This window comes from Delphinapterus leucas, chromosome 11 (assembly GCF_059928025.1).
Source record: "Delphinapterus leucas isolate spDelLeu-1000000601 "Yukka" chromosome 11, BTC_Dleu_Yukka2, whole genome shotgun sequence".
Taxonomy (NCBI): domain Eukaryota; kingdom Metazoa; phylum Chordata; class Mammalia; order Artiodactyla; family Monodontidae; genus Delphinapterus; species Delphinapterus leucas.
The window spans coordinates 17990432-18013523 of record NC_143139.1 but is presented as its reverse complement, the minus strand read 5'-3'; the positions used below and the strand labels follow the sequence as shown (position 1 = coordinate 18013523).

Genomic DNA, 23092 nt, shown 5'->3' with positions numbered 1-23092 from the left:
TCTTCTTATATGAATTTGTTTGTTTGCTTGTTTTTGAAGTATAATTGACCTACAATGCTATATTAGTTCCTGTTACACAGCATAGTGATGTGATATTTCTATACATTTAAAAATGATCACCATGGTAAGTCTTGTTACCATCTGTCACTATACAAAGATATTACATAATTATTGACTATATTCTCCACACTGTAAATTATTTTTAAAATTTTTTTAATTGAAGTATAGTTGATTTACAATGTTGTTTTAGTTTCAGGTGTACAGCAAACTGATTCAGATATATATATATATTCTTTTTCAAATTCTTTTCCCTCATACGTTATTACAAAATATTGAGTATAGTTCCCTGTGCTGTACAGTAGGTCCTTGTTGGTTATCTATTTTATGTATAGTAGCCCCACACTGTACATTTCATACCTGTGACATTTATTTTGTAACTGAAAGTGTGTACATCTTAATCTCCCTCACCTATTTTTCTCTTCTGCTGACCCCCTTTCCCCTCTGGCAACCACCTGTTTGTTCTCCATATCTATGAGTCTGTTTCTATTTAGTTATGTTTGTTCATTTGTTTTGTTTTTTATATTCCATATATAATTGAAATAATACAGTATTGTCTTTCTCTGACTGGTTTCACTTAGCATAATACCCTCTAGGTTCATCCATGTTCTCACTAATGGCAAGATTTCATTCTCTTTTATGGCTGAGTAATATTCCATTGTATAAATACAGCATATCTTCTTCATCCATTTATCCATCAATGGGCACTTAGTTGCTGCCATATCTTGGCTACTGTAAATAAGGCTGCAGTGAACATAAGGGTGCATATATCTTTTAGAATTAGTGTTTTCATTTTCTTCGAATAAATGCCCAGGAGTGGAATTGCTGGATCATATGGTAGTTCTATATTTAATTTTTTGAGGAATCTCCATACTGTTTTCCATAGTGGCTGCACCAATTTATATCCCCATCAACAGTGCACGAGGGTTCCATTTTCTTCATATCCTTGCCAGCACTTGTTATTTGTTGTATCTTTGATGATAGCCATCCTGACGGGTTTGAGGTGATATCACATTGTGGTTTTGACTTGCATTTCCCTGACAATTAGTGATGTTGAGCATCTTTTCATGTGCCTGTTGGCCATCTGTATGTCTTCTTTGTCTTCTTTGGAAACATGTCTATTTGGGTCCTTTGCCCATTTTTTAATTGGGTTTTTTTTTTTTTTGATGTTGAGTTGTATGTGTTCTTTGTGTACTTTGGATATCAACCCCTTATTAAATATATTGTTTGAAAATATCTTCTACCATTCAATAGGCTGACTTTTTGTTTCACTGATAGTTTCCTTTGCTATGCAAAGCTTTTTTTTTTTTTTTTTTAGTGTGCTGTAGTTCCATTTGCTTATTTTGGCTTTTGTTTCCCTTGTGTGAGGAAATACTGCTCAAGACCGGTATCAAAGTGTTTACTGCCTGTTTTCTTCTAGTTGTTTTTTGATTTTGAGTCTTACATTTAAGTCTTTAATCCATTTGTACTTTATTTTTATATATGGTGTGAGAAAATAGTCCAGTTTGATTCTTTTACATGTAACTGTCGAGTTTTCCCAACACCATTTAATGAAGAGGCTGTCTTTTCTCCATTGTATATTCTTGCCTCCTTTGTCATGACTAATTGATGATATAAGTGTGGGTCAATGTTTGAGCTCTCTATTCTGTTCCATAGATCTATGTGCCTGTTTTTGTGTCAGTGCAAAACAGTTTTGATTACTGCAGCTTTGTAGTATAGTTTGAAGTGAGGGAGTGTGATACCTCCAGCTTTGTTCTCTTTTCTCAAGATTGCATTGGCTGTTCAGGATCTTTTGTATTTCCATACAAATTTTAGAGGTATTTGTTCTAGTTCTGTGAAAAATGCCATTGGTGTTTTGATAGGGGTTACATTGAGTCTGTAGATTGCCTTGGGGTGTATGGTCATTTTAACATTATGAATTCTTCCAATCCATGAACATGGTATATCTCTTAATTTGTGTCATCTTCAACTTCTTTCATCAGAGTCTTATAATTTTTCAAGTACAGGTCGTTTATCTCCGTAGCTAGATTTATTCTCAGGTATTTTATTCTTTTTGATATGATTGTAAATGGGATTTTTTTCTTAATTTCTCTTTCTGATAATTTATTGTTAGTTTTTAGAAACCCAACAGATTTTCGTATATTACTTTTGTATCCTGCAACTTTGCCGAATTCTTTGATGAGTTCTATTAGTTTTTTGGTGATGTCTTTAGGATTTTTTATGTATAGTATCATGTCCTCTGCAAACAGTGACAGTTTTACTTCTTCCTTTTCAACTTGGATTCCTTTGATTTTCTTTTTTCTTTTTTTCTGATTGCTGTGGCTAGGACTTCCAATACTGTGTTGACTAAAGGTGTCAAGAGTGGACATTCTTGTCTTGTTCCTGATCTTAGGGGAAGTGCTTTCAGCTGTTCACCATTGAGTGTGATGTTAACAGTGGTTTTGTCATATATGGCCTTTATTATTTTGAGATATGTTCCTTCCATACCCACTTTGTGGAGAGTTTTTATCATAAATAAATGTTGAATTTTGTCAAAAGCATCTATTGAGATGATCATATGATTTTTATTCTTCAGTTTGTTAGTGTGGTGTATCACATTGATTGATTTGTAGATATTGAACCATCCTTGCATCCCTGGGATAAATCCCAACTGATACATTAAAAGGAGTATGATCCTTTTAATGTATTGTTGGATTCAGTTTGCTAATATTTTGTTGAAGATTTTTGCACCTACATTCATCAGTGATATTAAAAATCTGCAATTTCTTTATTTGTGATATCTTTGGTTTCAGTATCAGGGTGATGCTGGCCTCATAGGAGGAGTTTGAAAGTGTTCTTCTGTAATTTTTTTGGAACAGTTTAAGAAGAATAGGTGTTAACTCTTCTCTAAATGTTTGGTAGAATTCAACAAACAATCTGGCCCTGGACTTTTGTTTGTTGGGGTTTTAAAATTACTGATTCAGTTTCAGTACTGTTAATTGGTCTGTTCATATTTTTTATTTCTTCCAGGTTTAGTCTTGGGAGATTGTACATTTCTAGGCATTTTTCTATTTCTTCTAGGTTGTCCATTTTACTGGCCTATAATTGTTCATAGTAATCTCTTATGATCCTTTGCATTTCTGTGGTGTCAGTTGTAACTTCTTTTTCATTTCTAATTTTAATTGTTTGGTCCTTCTTTTTTTCTTGATGAGTCTGGCTAAATATTTATTAATTTTGTTTATCTTTCCAAGAGTCAGCTCTTAGTTTCATTGATCTTTTCTGTTGTTTTTATTTTTTAGTCCCCAGTTCATTTATTTCTGCTGTGATCTTTATGACTTATTTCCTTCCACTAACTTTGCATTTTGTTTATTCTTCTTTTTCTTGTTCCCTTAGGTGTAAGATTAAGTTGTTTATTTGAGGTTTTTCTCATTTCCTCACGTAGGCTTTATTGCTATAAACTTCCTCTTAAAACTGCTTTTTCTGTATCCCATAGATTATGAAAATCATTGTTTTTTTGTTTTCATTTGTCTCCAGGCACTTTTTTATTTCCTCTTTGATTTTTTCAGTGACCAATTGCTTGTTTAATAGTATATTGTTTAGCCTCCAACTGTTTGTGTTTTTTGCAGTGTTTTTCTTGTAGTTGATTACTAGTTTCATAGTTGTTGGGAAAGATACATGATATAATCCCAATCTTCTTAAATTTACTAAGACTTGTTATGTGGCATAGCATGTGATCTATCCTGGAGAATGTTCCATTTTCACTTGAAAACGATGTTTATTCTGCTGCTTTTGGATGGAATGTTCTATGTATATCTGTTAAGTTCATCTGGTCTAATGTGTGGTTCAGCTGAATAGAGTTCCCATATTTAAAACATAATTTCTCTTAGTGCTATTCAGGAACACCATTAACCATGATTACATAAAGAAATCCCTGCTGCGTCCCCCTTTACTGTGTAAACTTGTGCATTGGAGAAACAGCTCAATTGTAAATCAGTGTAACTCGTGATCTGAGTGGCAGATTTGGCATCTGCCACTTGGGCAGAAGTTTAAAACTCAGTATACTGAGTGTGGTGGTTTACGTGGGTACTGGTACTTCTGATCTAGACCTCACTTTCAAAACCTCATGTTCTCATGGATGACTGCCCACTTATTTCTCCTAGGGGATGCACTTGCCGCTTCCCTATGCTCCTACCCAAGCCTCCAAAAGTGAATTTGTTGCATTCCTCCAGACCCATGTTTTTAAGTTTCATACCACTAAAAATATATTATCCAAATTTGGTATATATCCATTTAGCTGTTTTGTCATGATCCTGGTAAGAGACCAAGAGAGAAATATCTTTATTCATAAAATTAAACATATACAACAGGAAAATTTTCTTTGTCTTTCAAATCCTTCCATTCTTCAAAAGAGGGAAAAAAAATCCAAAAAGAGTATGTATAATAGGTCTTTTCATACCTAAGTTTGATGTTAAATGATTAGAAAGGGAGTCAAAATTAGAGGGCTTAATCAAGTGAAGTTTCTCAGGATAAGAGAGAGAGGTGATGGAGAAAAGGCTGGCTTTGGGGATGGTTAGAGGAAATGATAGAATTGTATCCAGGGAAAAGACAGATATTCACTGGGAGACTTTTAAGAAGTTTTTGTGGTGTGGTGACCCAACCCCCTCCATTACAATTTCAGGAAAATCCAAATGTCTTTGTGTGATTTTGGAGTTGGATTTATCCTTGAAGGTCTATGGATGATGCTACAAGAAGTTTGATGGTGAGGGCAGATTCTACTCTTTTCACTGGAGTAAAAACCACATGTGCGCAGCCCTGCATGCTCCTCTCCCTGCGACCCGCCTGCCCCGCACCATGCCACACTCTCCTTACTCTAGCTTTGCTGGTTTTCTCCATGTCCTTTGAACATACCAGGGTCACTCCTGCCTTAAAGCTTTTGTACTTGTTTGTTCTCCCTGAATGCTTTTCTCTGGGATAGCCTGGATATCTATATTGCTTACTTCCTTACCCCCTTCTGAGTAAACTGAAACATCACCTACCCCGTGAGGACTTACCCAGCCTCCTGTTGAAAATTACACCCCGACCCCTTACTCACATACTTCATCTTTTGTCTGTCTTCTCCATTAGAATTTAAGAGGGCAAAGTATTCCAGGCTCTCCTTCTCCTGGCCCCCATTCTGCCCCTAGTGCCTGGAACAACACTGGGCACATAGAAAGTTCTCAATAAATATTTACTGAGTGAATCAAATAATGAGCACTGTTCAAAGGAGCCCAGTCAGTTTCAGTTACCAAAAAAGCAAACCGGTGATTCTCAAAGGATAACACTAGAGCTTTTCTAGTTGTATAGACAGATAAGCATAAGGAGGAAGACTGCAGGTAAGTGCTTATTGAAATCCTTCCTGGAAAAATTTACGCTCTTCAATTCAAATAATCAAGTGTACTTGTTAAGTACACTACAAAACAAATATGCGTTAGGGAAAACCAGATCATCTTTGAAATACTTGTTTTCCAAAAGTTTCTCCTGTAAGTCTGCTCTGCCTGTGGTAGAGGAATGCAAATTACACGGGGCACAGATCGACCTCTCTTTGGAATACTTTTTCCTTATAATACAGTCATTTCAAATGTGAAGAATAAAATGCCACTAAATAAAAGATTACTTGCTGTCTTAAGTAGTATGCAAGAGTTGTTTTTCTCTGTTTCTGTAGTCCTGGCAAATGATCCAGAGATTAATCTTTGAAAAGCCTTTTTTATTATATCTGTAGAAAACATTATTTTAAGTGATAATCTCATGAAACGAATTCTCCTCCATACCATTCAAGGGAGTTTTACAGAGAAATAAGATGAATACAAATCTCTACCCTGTATCGAGTGTGTATTTGGATCTCTTAGGTCAGGGATGTAAGCCATTGAGGGGACAATACTGTGGACAGAAGGTGTGGCCTTTGCCACAGAGATGGTGTTGTCACCACCTGCTCCCAAGTCTTCTACAGGCAGGACCCTGCTGTTCATTCACTTCAGAGCAGCTTCTGCTGGTGCTTGTTCTAGATCCTGGGCCCTCAGTCAACTGTGACTCCTGACTTTTATACTTGCTTCAAAATGGGTAATTTAAGACAAAGATTCCTTTAAGTTAGGGTGAAAACCAACTTCAGGATGGTACAAACCCTACCTGCCATAATCTCTGTGAAATCTGCCGTTTCCATATTTAGAATAAGGAATTTCTCTGTAGGCCACCAGATTCTTCACTTAAAGAAGAGCCCTCTGTTTATCTTCTACTCTTAATGGAGTGAACATATAATTTATCATCCAAATAGGGACATGTTTGGGAATGGAAGGGGGGAGGTAACTATTAATAGTTGTATCTGGGCAACAGTCATAACCTAGGATGGTGGGAGGCAAGCAGAATCGAATGGTGCCTGAATATGAGGGAGAATGAAATGAATACTTATTGAAACCATACAATGTGCTAAGGACTTTATATATATTATCCTCTGATGTGGTATGTGGGCACGTTTTCAACAGTGAATCTGGAGTTACATTAACCAAGGAGTTGACATATACTAGTCTAACAGGAATTTTAGGAACTTAACTCAGGACAGTTTACAACAAGAGCTATCGATTGAACTGTCTGGAGGAAACGCATTAGATACACATTTTGGCCAAAAGTCAAATGTTAAAATCAGTACTTGACTGAAGTCAGGCATCGCTAGACTAGAAAGAATTTTTTGGAGGCAAGATCAAATCTGAAAACTTGTCTGAAATTTTATAAGTTAAACTTTGAAAGTTTGGCACTGGTGAAGGAAACAGAATTTATCAGTGCCATCCGCTGATGGACCACTCCTGTGGTGCCTGTGCTGCAGGCCTGCGATCCAAAAGGGATGCTCGCTTTAATCACACTAATGTTTAGTGCACAGTGTAAGGAACTTGGGATTCACCACTCAGCAAATCTGCAAAATCCTGGATCTGCTACTACTGAAAATGTTTACCCACCTATAGCAGTTATTTTGACAAGAGTCTTTTGTCTTTTGGTCTCCATAGACTGCAAGTGTAAGGAATTTACTTCTTCAATTTGAATTTTGATGAGTGAGGACAAAATGTGCGTTGAGGTTCTGTAACATGTTCTTCTTTTCTTCCAACTTGTAATTTGTTCATCCAGTTGATCAACATTTATTAAGCACCAATTCAGTGTCTTAGCCACCATTTAAGGGGATGGGGACAGAGCAGTGAACAGAAGACAAAAGTCTTTGCCCTCATGGAGTTTAAATTCTGGGACTTGGGGAGACAGACAATAAAAGTATAGATAAAACATATAGCATATAAATAGCATAAGTGCTATTAAGAAGAATAAAGCAGTTAAGGATATGAGGAACTTTCTATTATGACTGGGTTATGATGATTTTTCATGGTGTTGTTTATAGGGTTTTTTATTCTCATGAAATTTTTAGGGGCAGATTTGGTGTTTAACTATTAATCCCACATATGAAGAGTTCCCAACTAGGACTTTTTATTTTTCCCTGAGCAACTCATTGTCTAAATGGAATTAAATAACTGAAAATTAAATAAAGTTCTTAAGGGTTATGTGTTTAATATTTTGAATGCTAGTATATCAACTAATTCTACAAAGATTAGAATTTTCATGTAATCTCAACTCTGTTATTCTTCCTTAAATTATTGCTTAAAATTTTATATATATTTGTTGGTAAAAAAATGATGCAGTATTTTTCCTAAGGTTTTATGCTAAGCACACTTAATATTTCCTTTAACTGACAATTTATTCTCCTCTGTAGTTGAAGATCCTTCATAATTTTTATACATAAAATTAATAGCTTTCACAATAAGTTTATTATTGCAACATTTTCCTTTTGAAGTATTAAAGATACATTTATACTTCACCTGATGGATAGAAATTCAACATAGAAAGCATATAAGGAGATTTTTCATTCCATCTACTTCTAGGCTGCTTATCAGAATTTTAAATTACACATTCAGTTGTAAACAGCAAACTTTAGTGACATTCCCTGTTTATGTTACTAACATCAACACCCTATTTAGATACGATGGTGAAGGAAATGATCACACAAGCGTTTGTCACATACGTGTACAAGGAGGCCAGAAATGGCATTGAACTGGATGTTTAGCTGAGTCTAAAGCTGGAGTGTGACAGCAGAGTTTGGCCAAATACTGAGACCAAAGTGAAACTCTCCTTCACCTCTGCTTTCTCAAATTCAGTTCTTCCTCAGAAGGGGCACGATAGTGTCAGTCATTGGAGTGACAGCCTCCCAACCTCCTTCATGTCTGGTGACCAAAGTGATGAACATGGCATCCAAGAGAGTTTCAGCAAGGTTCATGCTGATACTGGGCATTATTAACTGAGTGGTTGGGTTTTCACCCTTATTTGTCTGTTTAGTTTCACCAGAACCTCAGTCTTCCTGGCACAATAAGCCAGTGAGGTCTTCTTGGCTTAGTTGATATGCATGGCTTTCACTGGGAGGGGATGAGAACCTGAGTGAGTTTTTAGCAAGTGGCTCCCAGGCTTCCTAAATACTTACCTTCATGATGCAATTATAGCATCATTTAGCAGGAGCTCTGCTGAAGCTTGAATTCAAATAATAAAAAGCATTTACATTTTAACTCCAATACTCAACTCACACTTAACTGAAACATAATAATCTACAGATTTAAACTTGAATATAGAAATGGGTTTACTTTTGCTTTTTTAACTCTGTGATTTTATTGCCTGCCACAAATAATGGGCAGCATTAATGCAAAGCATGAGAAAGGGGGTGGGAACCAAATTTTCTAAACATTCTAAAAGCTGGTATGTGTCTTCTCTCCAGGGTCACCTGCAAGTTGGATGGAGGTGAAATTCAATTTTATATCCCCCAAACCTAGCACAGTGTTAGGCAAGCACTCTGTAAAAACCATTGCTACTGCTACTACCACGATTACCACTTCTACTGCTGGGAGTGCTCTATCCACTACTGCTGTTGCTTCTGTGGTTGTAGCCCATACAGCTGGTGAGCTCGTGTGGGCCCTTCTCAGGCATGGGGGGGGTGAACACACTTCTATGTTGTGGTCCCTTTTCAGCCACCCTCCAGACATGCGCATGGCAGAAAGAAGATGGGAAGGCACTCTGGATGGAGGGAAAAGTCCAAAAGTTTATAAGAAAAGCACTCCCATATTGCAAATGGTGCTATGATTATTTTGAATTTGCTATAACTCTTAGATTTTTAAAAGTATTTGTACACATGGGACACTTTCTATTTTCTGTCGAGTATTTGGTTTTCCCACTTAGGGTATGATTGCCCTGAGCATGATGATGCTGAGGGAAAACATGTGAATTTGAGTCCATCTAACACACATTTAATCAATAATTAAGCAAACATTTATTAACCTCATGAACTTTTTTCCCCACATCTTTATTGCAGTATAATTGCTTTACAATGTTGTATTAGTTTCTCCTGTACAACAAAGTGAATCAGCTATATGTGTACGTATATCCCCATATCCCCTTCCTCTTGACCCTCCCTCCCCGCCGCACATCCTATCCCTCTAGGTCATCACAAAGCATCGAGTTGATCTCCTTGTGCTATGCGGCTGCTTCCCACTAGCTATCTGTTTTACATTTGGTAGTGTATATATGTCCATGCTACTCTCTCACTTCGTCCCAGCTTCCCCTTCCCCCCTGTCCTCAAGTCTGTTCTCTACGTCTGCATCTTTATTCCTGCCCTGCCACTAGGTTCATCAGTACTGTTTTTTTTTAGATTCCATATATATGCGTTAGCATACGGTATTTGTTTTTCTCTTTCTGACTTACTTCACGCTGTATGACAGACTCTAGGTCCATCCACCTCACTACAAATAACTCAATTTCGTTCCTTTTTATGGCTGAGTAATATTCCATTGTATATATGTGCCACACCTTGTTTATCCATTCATCTGTTGATGGACATTTAGGTTGCTTCCATGTCCTGGCTATTGTAAACAATGCTGCAATGAACATTGTGGTACATGACTCTTTTTGAATTATGGTTTTCTCAGGGTATATGCCCAGTAGTGGGATTGCTGGATCATATGGTAATTCTATTTTTAGTTTTTTAAGGAACCTCCATATTGTTCTCCATAGAGGCTGTAATCAGTTTACATTCCCACCAGCAGTGCAGGAGCCTCATGAACTTGACTTGAATAGGTCCCTTGCTCTGAGCTTCAGTTCCATTGTCTGTAAGTTTAAGGTATTGTAATCAGCTCTATCTTAGTTTTTTGGGGGATGAATAGAGGAAGCCAGTGCAAAGTGATATGTAAGCTGCTAGCTTAATAAAGATTAAATGGGGTGTCATTATATGGCTGGGACAAATTTTTCTTCTGAATTTCCTGTAGCACTTTGTGCTCAATAGCAAGTCTAGTTTGGTTTGGAGGCGAGAGCTGTGGTCTGGCTGGAAGTAAGTACCAGATATGAAGTAAAAAGACCTGGGAGCAAAATCATGCCCCACCACCTCACTAGTGATGTGCCCCAAGTTAAATTACTGAAAAAAAGAATCCTAAAGCTATGTAGCTCCAAGGTCACTCACTGTGAGAATTAAGTGGGAAAAGATCTAGGAAGGCACCTGGTGTGTTGCAGGTGTTTGGCTGGTGTTTGGAAAGCATTCCTTCAGGAAAGAGAAAGGTAAGGGTGAGTCAAAATGGTCCTGAACAGGCAGCATGCGGAGAGGAAAAAGCATGTCCCGTGTTGGCCCTAATACATTTCCTCAGGTGTGAATTAGGAATGATAATGATAATAATTCCCTTAATTATCTCTTAGGGTTACTGTAAGGACTAAAAGTGGTAAGATATCACCAGAAAGGGAATAGGGGCTCAAAAATTTACTCACCCCCAAAAGTTGAGAGTCATGTTTAAGATAATTATCCTCGTTTTTAAAGACAGTCTTAAGCCATGTCTAGTTCTATGTTGACTGACTATAATACCTAGGATGGTTTTTTGAGAAAATGTAGGCAATTCACTATAAAACTTTCCTGCCTCTGTTCAGGCTGCCTTTTGGGTAATGAAACACAATAAAAATTACCAAAGATGGAGGAGGCAAGGAAAGAGCAGCTGACGGAATAATGATGTAGAAGTAAGAGTGACGCACATTCTAGCAACTTTGAAAGATGAAGGCCATTTTCCCGAGCCCCTCTCCCCCGTCCTTTCTGCTGAAACTTTTGTGAAGGGGAAGCCAGCTAGAAAGCACCAGAGAAAGCACCAGGTGTTGGGAAGAGCTCCAGGCACTGACTCGATTTATTCATCTCTGCAATGAGGTCAGACTTGTACTACATGCTTCACCTGTGCATTCTCAGGGAATTCTCAAGAACAGTCTCTGAGGCCGTTTCTGAAGCCCAGTAACATTCCTGGGTTATGGAGTCAGTAAGTGGCAGAGCCAATATTTGAACCCAAGTACAGTTGCCCCCAAATCCTCATCCTCAGATTCTGCCTCTGAGGATTCAACCAATGGGTAGATGGAAAGTATTTGGAAAAATTAAAACTTCCAGAAAGTTCTAAAAAGCAAAACTTGAATTTGCCTCACACTGGCCACTATTTACATGGCATTTACATTGTATTTATAGCTATTTACATAACACTGCATTAGGTAGTGCACTAAAAAGTAATCTAGAGATGATTTAAGGTACACAGGAGAAATTGTGTAGGTTGTCTGCAAACACTATGCCATTTTATATAAGGGACTTGAGCATCCATGGGGTTTGGTATGGGGGGGGGTGTCCTGGAACCAACCTCGAGGAGACCAGGGATGACTGTACTCTAGTTCCTCATCCCGTCAGATCTAAGCTTGGGTACCACTCGTGGCCAAAGATATCTGAGCAAGCAGGTCTATTTAGGGGCACCATTCAGAAGTGGTTTATGTCAGCGATTTGGCTTATTGGTCCTTCTAGAAGTGGGACTGGGGAATGAGTTCTTTTACTCCTGAAGGCTCAGTGAGGAAATGGAATTGGTTTCTGACAGGCTTTGAATTCGAGGAGAATGTGAAGCTTAGCCTATAGAATAGTAACATGGCCACCATGTGAGGGGCAAGCAGAGGAGCGCCAGCGAGCCAGCCCGGGACAAGGGGAGGAGACCCAGGAGACCCTGGTGTTTCAGACACAAAGAGAGTGAGGAGACCTTCGCCAAGTCCCGGCGCTCAGCTGTGTCCCACACTTCTGAGAGATCAGACAAAACGAGAACCGGAAAGGCCCGCAATTTACCAGTTGAAAGGCAGGTTGCTTCACCGGTGCCTGAAATCACATCCTTCATCTCATTCTGTTTCTATTTAAAAGGATTTCCCAGGGGTGGTTCTTTGATCATGCCCTCAGTTTGGGGGGACATGCACCCTCTTTGGGGCTCCTCTGTGTATTCCCTACTCCGTACAGGTCACGTAAAGTCCGTGGTCCCCAAATGTAACCACCTGATTGTTAAATCACCATGAAGATGCATTAGCCATCCAAGCCTTTTCTGCTCCTGGACGTTTAAATCCATCAATCTGTAATTATAATGATTATTTTTGCCTTCGGACATATTTCAACTGCATGTGAGAGCTGATGTTTTTCTTTCTTTTTGTTTAGTTATCTCAGTTTCAGGAGTACAGCATTATAATTTAACATCTGCATACACTACAAATTGATCACCACCATGTGTCTAGTTACCATCCATCAGCAGACAGTTGACCCCTTCACCCAATTTCTCCCACCCCCCAACCTCCTTCCCTTCTGGTAACCACTCATCTGGTCTCTGCAACTGTGAGTTTCTTTTTGTTTTGTTTTGTTTTCTTAGATTCTGTATATGAGTGAAATCAGACAGTCTTTCTCATCTGATTTATGTCACTTAGCATAATACCTTCAAGGGTCATCCACGTTGTCAAAAATGGCAGGATTTCATTCTTTTTCATGCCTGAGTAGTATTCCGTGGTGTATATATACCACATCTTCTTTACCATTCATTCATAAATGGACACTTAGGTTGATTTTATGTCTTGGCTAGTGTAAATACAGTTGACCTTTGAACAACATGGGCTTGAACTGCACAGGTTCACTTATACATGGACTTTTTCAATAAATACATACAGTACTGCACAATCTGAGGTTGGTTGAATCCATGGAGGCAGAACTTCAGATACAGAGGGTCGATTATGGGACTTGAGCATCTGTGGATTTTGGTGTCTGAGGCAGGTCCTGGAACCAATTCCCTGCAGATACCCAGGGACAACTGTAACGCTGCCGTGAACATGGGGGTGCATATACCTTTTCCAATGAGTGTTTTTGTGTTCTTGTGATAAATACCCAGAAGTGGAATAGCTGGGTCACATGGTGGTTCTAGTCTTAATTTTTTGAGGGGTCTCCATACTGTTTTCCATAGTGCCTGCACCAATTTACAGTCCTACCAGCTGATGTATTTTTTTTAACTTTTTAAAAATTATGAAATATTCCAGTCATGCATTCTGATGGCTGAAAGAATGAATTAATAGTAGTCTAATCACCCTGGAGACACAGATGCTTTTGTGAGCTGGCACTGAAGTAAGGCTGCACATCTCTGTGGGAATGACAAGTGAATGAGCCTGCTGCTCACTTAACCTGCTGTTCTTTTCTCTCTCTGTTTTCTCTCCTAGGAAACAGATGGAAGACTGCTGTGACCCCGCCCATCTCTTTGCTATGACTAAAATGAATTCCCCCATGGGGAAGAGCATGTGGTACGATGGGGAGTTTTTATACTCATTCACCATTGACAATTCAACTTATTCTCTCTTCCCCCAGGTTAGTACAGAGTTTGTTGCCTTTCAATATAGTCTCTTCTATGTCTTGATATCATAGGAAAGGGATAATTGATTTTGCCTAACTAATCAGATCTACTTGTTTTCATCTTCTTACTTTTCTGAATTAGAAATGCTTCCCTTTATACTGTCATTTTTTCGTGAAGAAATCAAATAATGTTGTGATGCAGGGGCAGCAGTAGGATATTACAGAGTAACAGATTTCCTAGCCCTTCTGATTTGAGTCATATGAGACTGAAGAAAGCAAGCAGAGAAGGAAGCAAGATCAGGGAATTGTGGAATTCCAGTGCTTTGAGGTTGGCTCTGGTATGATCTTGAAGATTTGCAACACTGGAATGTTTTCTTGGGGCTGATACTCAGGGAGTGGGGACCATATGGTCAGAAGTTGCTTCTTAGAGCTTGTGAATCTTAACCCTGTGGTTAGATTACTGCTATAAAGTGTAGGAGTGGTGGAGATGGAGAGAAAGTATTTGACCACTTTTGAAGTGGTCTGAATCAAGCTTTGCTTCCTTAATGTTTTTCTTTGTGGTTTCCCAAGCATTGAAATCAAATGTTTTACTAAAATATATCTATGTAGCTAGTGGGGGGAAAAAGGAAGTCTTTATTTCTAGGGAGCCGTAGTTGGAGATGGGAAGTGGATCTTAGGTGAAATTGCCCTTAGGGAGAAATTGAGAAATGAATGTCGGCTTCCCCAAGTCTTCACGCTACTCTTGGTTTGGCCAGATGATTGTGCAGAAAGAGAATTCATGGTCAGAGGTGGAAAACGTATATCTGTATTAATAGCAAAGATTCTTCGGAGGAGGCATCTTACAAAGTTTGAGGCACAGGCAGTACCAGATCCAAAGTCACATGCTCTATGAAATCGCTCCCATTTGCTAGTTCATTCTTAGGTGTTTTCATCCAATTTAACGGTTTTAGAGTATGTATAATGATACAGTTGAAAAACTTTATTTTAAAATAGGAAATAGAAGGTTTAATTCATGGCCAGCATCCTTGTGCTTTTTCTCTCTTCTTCATTTGCCCTTGGGAGCCTTCCTTATGTCAAAGCAAATGATTAACAGTCATAAAATGTAGAATTGAATTTTGTCTCCATCTCTTCCTAACTAAATGCCTTGCTAAGTCACCTAACTCTTCTGAGGTTCAGCTTTCTCATTTGTGCAGTGGCGAGAGCAGTACCTGTCCACTCACAGAGTTGAGGTCAAGGACATGTCATATAATGCATGTCCAGGTATGCTGTAAACTACAAAGCATTATGTAAATGTTTTAGGTTTATTAATGTTGTCCTGGTTCATATGCTGCATCTTTAGACTGAGGAATGAAGAATATAATTGCATTAGTCAGAAATCTTCCTAGGCGTTTTGTTTTGTTTTGTGTTTGCGGTACGCAGACCTCTCACTGTTGTGGCCTCTCCCGTTGCGGAGCACAGGCTCTGGATGCGCAGGCTCAGCGGCCATGGCTCACAGGCTTAGACGCTCCGTGGCATGTGGGATCTTCCCGGACCGGGGCACGAACCTGTGTCCCCTGCATCGGCAGGCGGACTCTCAACCACTGTGCCACCAGGGAAGCCCTTCCTAGGTGTTTTTAGCAGAAGGATATTTCATGTTGGGCATTAGGCACTTAAAAAATCGTTAGGCGAATAGAGGAGTTGGAGTCAAGAGGTGGCTCCTGGAATTACTTAGCCCAAGAACTTTGCTGCCATAACTGCGGTTTAGGGATTAGAAAACCACCGTGGCCACTGCCATTGGCAGAAACAGGGCCAGGAAGATGGGTTTCAACTCACCTCCTCCCTCCAAACCTCCCTCAAGTGCATCTAGTGGGTAAGATTAATTTACATCCAGAACACTAGTTGCAAAGAAGTCCAGGAGGGGCAGTTTTTAAAGCAATCAAACTTTAGCAGGAAGCTAGAAAAAGGGTGGAATTGAGGTTGAGTAAGCCAATTCACAGCATCTTCTTTGTACAAATACTGATATCAACTTGCTATGAAATGAAGAAGAGATAAGGAAGCAATCTCCTTTAACAGCTCATCAAATAGAAAAGATTTTAAAGAAACCCAAAATAGGATTTTATAGATGAGGGCTTTCAATCATACTAACTGACTTTGTGCTAGAAAATAGATTTGAAGAGAAGAAATGATTAAAGAAATACAAACTAACTTCCCATCTTATCCGTTAAGTTGCAGCAGTAAGATAGCAGGAAACATTTTCTTTTTCAAGTGTGTGCACATGAATTTTGTGTCTCTGTGTGCCAGCTGCAAGACCAAGGAACCATCCCTGAATAATAAAGGAAAAATGCTTTTTTCTTAGAAAGTGAAAGTCATCACATCACTCTGTGTGTGCACAGTCATTACAAAGGGCTGAACCAGTTCAATGGGTAGACTTGAAAAAAGGTTACGTGTGTATTCTTCTGAAGAGATTCTGAAATGACTAACTAATTTATAGAAATCCTGGAGAATCAGTTTGCATCAAAAGGTGTCTATACCCGGGCCCTCTTATTTCTCAGTGAAAGATTTCTAGCTTGTCATCAGGAAGCTAAGTTGTCAGTTAATTGTTAGGCTTCATTCATGCTCCCTGTGGGAAGAAAGTGGTATGTGTTGATTGGGCAGAAATGCAGGTGAGTGAGCTGGGCTCTGTGTTGTCAGTTGAACAAAGCATCCCTCCACTCCCTGTTTCAGCAAGATAATGCTAAATCACTCCTTTGCTAACTCAGATGTATAACTTTATATCACACTTTTAATTATATATTTTAATGTATTTAGTTTAATTATATATTACACTTCTCCCCTAAATGCTCCATATATGTCAGCTGTCATTATTATTGGTATTACTCCTTTGCCTGTTTTAATCACTGCTTTTGTTGTTGTTGCCAAGATGCAATCCAAGGTTCTCTGTGTGATGTGGAAAGTTAACAGGTCCTGAATCAAGGCTGGAGGGTCCACAAGGGCCCTAGTGAGATGCTGTATACTTTGTAATTACAGTTAGTTGCTTCTTATTTGGACCTCCTATGACTTCCCATGGCTTTATTATCAAATTTATTCAATTCTGCCTCCTATGCGGTTATTTGCCTAATCACCTATCACAGTTTTCTAAAAGTCTTTATCTGCTGATCTCAATACCATCTTGTGAGCTTTTGAGGAAACTCATTTTTGTGCCTCGTGCAGTGCTTCACACTTAATATAGATGCTCATTTCCAGCTGCTCTCCCTGCCTATGTATGTCCCACCTGGGCTGGACTACTGCTGTGCCCTGGCTTGAACTATAGGAGACCAAGCAGGACAGTTTGATGCAGCTGTTTTCAAATGGCTCTATAAATGTATTTGGGTGAAATATTTGTTGAATATTACTAGGCATGAAGGGCCGAATTTTAATCCTCATGTAGGTTTTCTAGAACATGCAGTGCGTGTGTGTGTGTGTTTGGAGGGGACAGTGTGATGGTAGGTGTTCCCACTTTGAGAATACTTGAGGATACCTCCATCCCCTAGGCTGGGATCAGCTCTTTCCTGCTCTGCCTCTCCCTTGGAAGCCTACATGGTCCCACATTTGTATATAATACCGAATAAATGCTATTTTGGCCTAAGACATATTTTTACCCAGAAAGAGCATTAAATTTCCTTGGCAACGAGTGAGGGAGTAGCAGGAATGTTAGAAACCACAACTGTGTTGATATAATTTAATAAATATTTTCTTTGGTGTAATAAATATATGGTTGGCCCACCATTCTCTTACATTGTGCTGGATAGTCACGTGAAATACATCACAAACTAGACGAGTCATTTTTCCTCAAAGTATCTACCCAAGGCCACATGTAAAGAATCACAAAATATCATTAATGCACCACAGACAGACATTTCTAGCTGCTCTGGTCGCCATAAACTCCCTGACATCTTCCACTTGGCGTGGACCCACAATGCCCTTGGCCCAGGGGAAACCCAGCAGGATATTTTGAAGTAGTTTTGTCAAAATGACTTTGTTAGAAAGAAAATACACATTTTTTTTCCACAGTAATGTGCTTAATAGAATCCTCTGAGCTCCTGGGTATTCCCGAGTCTCAGAGCAGTTTTTTTCTTCTAACGAAATTTAGATTCTACTATATAATCTACATCGTCTGGTAGCTTGCTTTTTTACTTACCAATATGACTGTAATCATTTTCCAAACATATACCTTTTCAACTAGAAGGAAACTGAGGGGACTGTTTGGTGGGCATAGATCTTTGCCAAGCCTGTGTCGGTTCATGTTGTCAGACTTGTGTTTGGCTGAGACCTGACACAGGAGCTTAACCAAACAGGTATTTATTTATCTCAGGCAATAGTTAGGAATTAGGAGGTGAGTAGCTTAGAGCTAGATGGTGGCTACACAGCGCCATCAAGTTCCCAGGCTCCTGCTTGAACATCTTTAGCTGATGGCCAAGGAACCTTCTAGTTTTGATCCAGGATCCCAGTAGGACAGAGAGGAAACAGAAGAGGAAATCTGGACAGACTCCTGCTGATGTGTCAGTGGCCAGGACTGAATCTCATGGGTGTGTCTAGCTGCAAGAGAGGCTGGGAAATTTCAGTATTTCAGCTGTAAGGCAAATGCACTCCATGTGCTGACCTGGACAACTGCCTGCCTTAGTTTCTTCACAGGTTATCTCACTCTGTCCTTATAGCAATTCTGTGTGGTTGTTACTCTGGTCTTCATTTCATGGGTGAAACTGAGACTGAGGAGGGTTAAATATCTTATTCAAGGCTCTAGAGCTCACAAGTGGAGGGCTGGCATGTAAAACGTGGCCTGTCTGATTTCCAAAGTATTATTGTTATTTTTAAAAATTAATTAATTAATTAATTTTTGGCTGCGTTGGGTCTTTGTTGCTCCGTGCGGGCTTTCTCTAGTTGTGGCGACTGAGAGCTACTCTTCGTTGCAGTATGTGAGCTTCTCATTGTGGTAGCTTCTGTTGTGGAACATGGGCTCTAAGTGTGTGGGCTTCAGTAGTTGTGGCACTTGGGCTCAATAGTTGTGGCGCACAGGCTTAGTTGCTCCGTGGCATGTGGGATCTTCCCGGACCAGGGCTCGAACCTGTGTCCCCTGCAATGGCAGGAGGATTCTTAACCACTGCGCCACAAGGGAAGTCCCCTGAAGTGTTATTATTATCTTGTTTCTATTTTTTTCTTAAAAAGTCATGGGTTCTGGGGCTTCCCTGGTAGCGCAGTGGTTGAGAGTCCGCCTGCCGATGCAGGGGACACGGGTTCGTACCCCGGTCTGGGAAGATCCCACATGCCGCGGAGCGGCTGGGCTCGTGAGCCATGGCCGCTGAGCCTGCGCGTCCGAAGCCTGTGCTCCGCAACGGGAGAGGCCACAACAGCGAGAGGCCCGCGTACCACAAAAAACAAAAACAAACAAAAACAAGAGTCATGGGTTCTGGTGGATTCATTGTTAATTTTTATCATGCAATCACCTTGAAACCATTTTAAGGTTTTTTCTTCCCTTATATAAATACTCTTAGAGGAAATGGAGAAATTCTTTCGTAGCTATCTGAGAGGAAAAAAAAATAGAGTACAGATATGCAGGCTCTAGGATCCTGTACAGCACTGTAGTTGCACTTTGACCTTGAGTGCCCTAGTGGCCCACTTTGGAAGGAGAAATAAGACCAGTTCCAACTGGTTTCTATTTTGGTTTCTATTAAATGGGTTCTGGACCCAAATCCAATGTGTGTGTGTGTGTGGAGACTATGTGGAGACTTTCCCATACCACCAAGCACTTCTCAGACACCAGCTGGGAGTCTTACAATTCAACTCAATTCTGACACTACCTACCCGGAGTAAGCATCAGATTCCACAGGTAAAGGACTCAGTCCCACAAGACCACGCTCCACTTCAGACATCACTCACGAGCCCAGGTTATTACTTGTACTTTTGACCAACCGGCTACAAATGGGAAGTTCCAGTGACTCCCCCCAACTCAGGATGCCAGTCGCAAATCCGAGTTGTCACCTGTACTTCTGACCGACTGGCTATAAATCAGAGGTTTCCATGACCTCCTTCTTGGGTTCTATTAGTTTGCTAGAATGGCTTACAGAACTCAGGAAACCCGTTTACTCACTAGATTACTGATTTATTACAGAGGATGTTAAAGGATACAGATCAACAGCCTGATGAAGAGGCACATAGGGCGAGGTCCCCAACAAAGGAGCTTCTGTTCTCCTGGACCTTGGGGCCCTGCTTCGTGGCAAGTGGAAGTGCCCTGTTTCCCCAACCTGGAAGCTCTCTGAACCCCATCCTTTGGGTGTTTTATGGAGGCTTCATTATGTCAGCATGATTGATTAACTCCTTGACCATTGGTGCTTGATTCAACCTGTAACCCCTCTCCCCTCCCTGGAGATCAGGGGGGTGGGACTGAAAGTTCCAACCCTCTGTTCATGATTGGTTCGCCTGAAAACGAGCCCCCATCCTTAGATGGTTTCCAAAAGTCGCTTACATTAACATCAACCCAGATGTGGTGTGAAGGGGCTTGTTCTCCGTAACAAGACACCATTTTCACCTTTATGGCTCTGAAGGATTTTCAGGAACTGAGGACAAGAGACCAAATGTTATAAAAGATGTTCCCTTTGCTCTTATTGTTCAGGAAATATCAAGGGTTTTGGGGGCTGTAAGTCAGGAACTGGGCATGAAGACCAAATATATTTGGGAAACATATTTTTATCATCTGAATGTTCCTTATAAATCACAGCATCGCATCCGTGATAGAGAAATCCAGGTTCTCAAAGGAAAGCAAATTATTCTTTGCACACTGCTTCTATATTATAGAAATCCAGAACATGATCCCACTACCATTAAATAATTCAGAGCATTTACTCCTATCATCCTTGGTTAAATGGCAACGTTAGAGAAATATGTAGGGAATGGAGTCTACAGATCTGGGTTTTAGACCTGGCTTTCTATGATGACATTTGTGATCCCAGGCCAATCATGTAACTATTCTCAGCCTGAATTTATAATTTTCAGTTCGGGACTAATAATACCTGGTGTTTGCATTTCAGTGTTATTATGAGACACCAAGTTAAAATGAGACTAGGGGTGTAAAAGTGCTTTGTAATGAATGCACTGTGCAAACATATAATAATGTTACTGTTTTTATCTGCTTAAGCATTTATGGCACGTAAGCATTTCTTAGGCATTTCGGGAACCAGTGGGGGGGAAAACTCTAGAAAAGTGGTCAAATCAATTTTCCATGCTGGTGAGTGGTGAGAAGAGATAAATCTGTTGAGTCTGGGATTTAGGGAAGTATAAATTAGTCATGGAGAATGCCTCAGGCTATGCCAATTGGACATTTGTATCATTATAGTTGGATAATAATTATGATACGCTGAAAGTGCAATGTAAGATACATTATTAATTTCTAGTGAATTAAGATTGGGTATCTTGACAATGGATTAGTAGCCTCTGTTCCTCTCATTGTCCCGTAACTGAGCAGACGAGGAGAGTGGGTCATCAGAGGACTTGCAAATACCTGTTATCCTCGGAGGAAAGGAAGGCACACGATTAGAAGTTAGTTGCCCCACGGAGTAGTTGAGAGTAAACTGTAAGACGCCTTTGTCTTTCAAACTTAGAAATAATTACAAATTAAGACCTTTCTCTAAAGAAAATTGTCACAGGTTGTCTATGGTTGAGAACAAAATGAAAATGAGTTGTAAGGAATGGTGTGTCTCGCCACGGTGTGGACCTTTCTAAAATATGTGACAGTGTGTAAAATTTAGTACAAAGACTGATTATGGCTCAGGCTTAAAGCTTCCTGCGAACAACTGAAAAGGTTGCATGACACCAATTACCACTGAGTCAAATCTCATCCCGTAGGTCTGATGGGAGTGATAACTCTTTTCAGGAGGTGTTAATGTTCCACAGAACATTTTCTTCTTAGATTTGGTTCACATGACAGGGTGTTTTCCTGGAGAAAAAGCTGGTATATCTTTGTTTTTCTTCAGTTGGTTTCTTCATCTTGGTCCTTCTTACTGGCAAATGTCCAAGTGTAGAAAGGTATTTCTATCTGATTTTGACTTCGTTTTGAGCTTTTGGTTTCATACCAGGAGGCCTCTGCTCTTGATATGCTCATTTGTACTCCTTAAGTCTATTAGAGATCTCTTAACTGCATAAAGATACATTTGATTAACTTAGATCATATCAACACTGAATTTTCTCTGGCTTAATTAGTTTGGTCAGGGAATAAAAAGATACAAAATGAGTACAGAGAACATTTTCTTAATGTTTGTATTTGTTCAATTCAGTTTACTCTCCTTCTTCTGCTAATTGGCCTGTAATCTTTAGACCCCATGGGAGCTGGCACAATGTTCTTGACATCTCTCATGGCCTGACATATCCTCTTATCTGTAGGGTCAGAACTTCTGGGTGAAGAAGGGTTGGGGTGGGGATAGAATAGGGAAGTTAATTTGGCTGTGGAGAGTAAAAGGCGGTCCAGCTAGTAGGCAGAAAGGGTTATTAAGATTCTCACCCTAGGTAACTGTTTCCGGTAACCAGAAGATAATAAGGAGTAAAAGAAAGATAACTACCGTATGGTATCACTTATATGTGGAATCTGAAATATGACACAAATGATCTTATCTACGAAACAGGAACAGACTCACAGACATAGAGAACAGACTTGTGGCTGTCACAGGCGGGGGGAGTGGGGGAGGGATGGAGTGGGAGTTTGGGATTAGAAGATGCAAGCTATTATTATATATAGGGCAGATAAACAACAAGATCCTACTGGATAGCACAGGGAGCTATACACAATATCCTGTGATAAACCATAATGGAAAAGAATATGAAAAAGAATGTATAACAGAATCACTCTGCTCTACAGTAGAGATTAACACAACATTGTAAATCAACTATACTTCAATAAAATAAAAAGAAAAGAAAACAAACTTATGGTTACCAAAGGGGAAAGGGGGGAGGGAGGGATAAGTTAGGAGTTTCGGATTAACGTATACACACTACTATATATAAAATAGGTAAACAACAAGGACCTATTGTATAACATAGGGAACTATATTTAATATCTTATGATAACCTATAATGAAAAGAATCTGAGAAAGAATAGATATATATGTATGTGTATAACTGCGTCCATTTGCTGTACACCTGAAAGTAACAAAACACTGTAAATCAACTCCTTCAATTAAAAAAAAGAAAAAAAAAAACTATGTGCCAATAGTGTGCAAAGCTCAGGCATGAAGATTGGGGGAGGGTGGAGCTATACCCAGAGAGCCAGGTTAAACAGTCATTGATTTCAGGTTCCCAGCCACT

The 23092-nt window shown here is 39.6% G+C and overlaps 1 protein-coding gene across 2 annotated transcripts in view; it reads left to right on the top strand.

The window, feature by feature from the left end:
- The window catches only part of ST8SIA1 (ST8 alpha-N-acetyl-neuraminide alpha-2,8-sialyltransferase 1), a 163707-nt gene that overhangs the window by 46351 nt on the left and 94264 nt on the right, over positions 1-23092 (top strand). For both annotated transcript variants that reach the window (XM_022577758.3, XM_089920380.1), the window contains exon 2: positions 13657-13801. In XM_022577758.3, coding sequence (XP_022433466.1) covers positions 13657-13801 — 145 coding nt within the window. The remainder of the gene's footprint in view (positions 1-13656; positions 13802-23092) is intronic.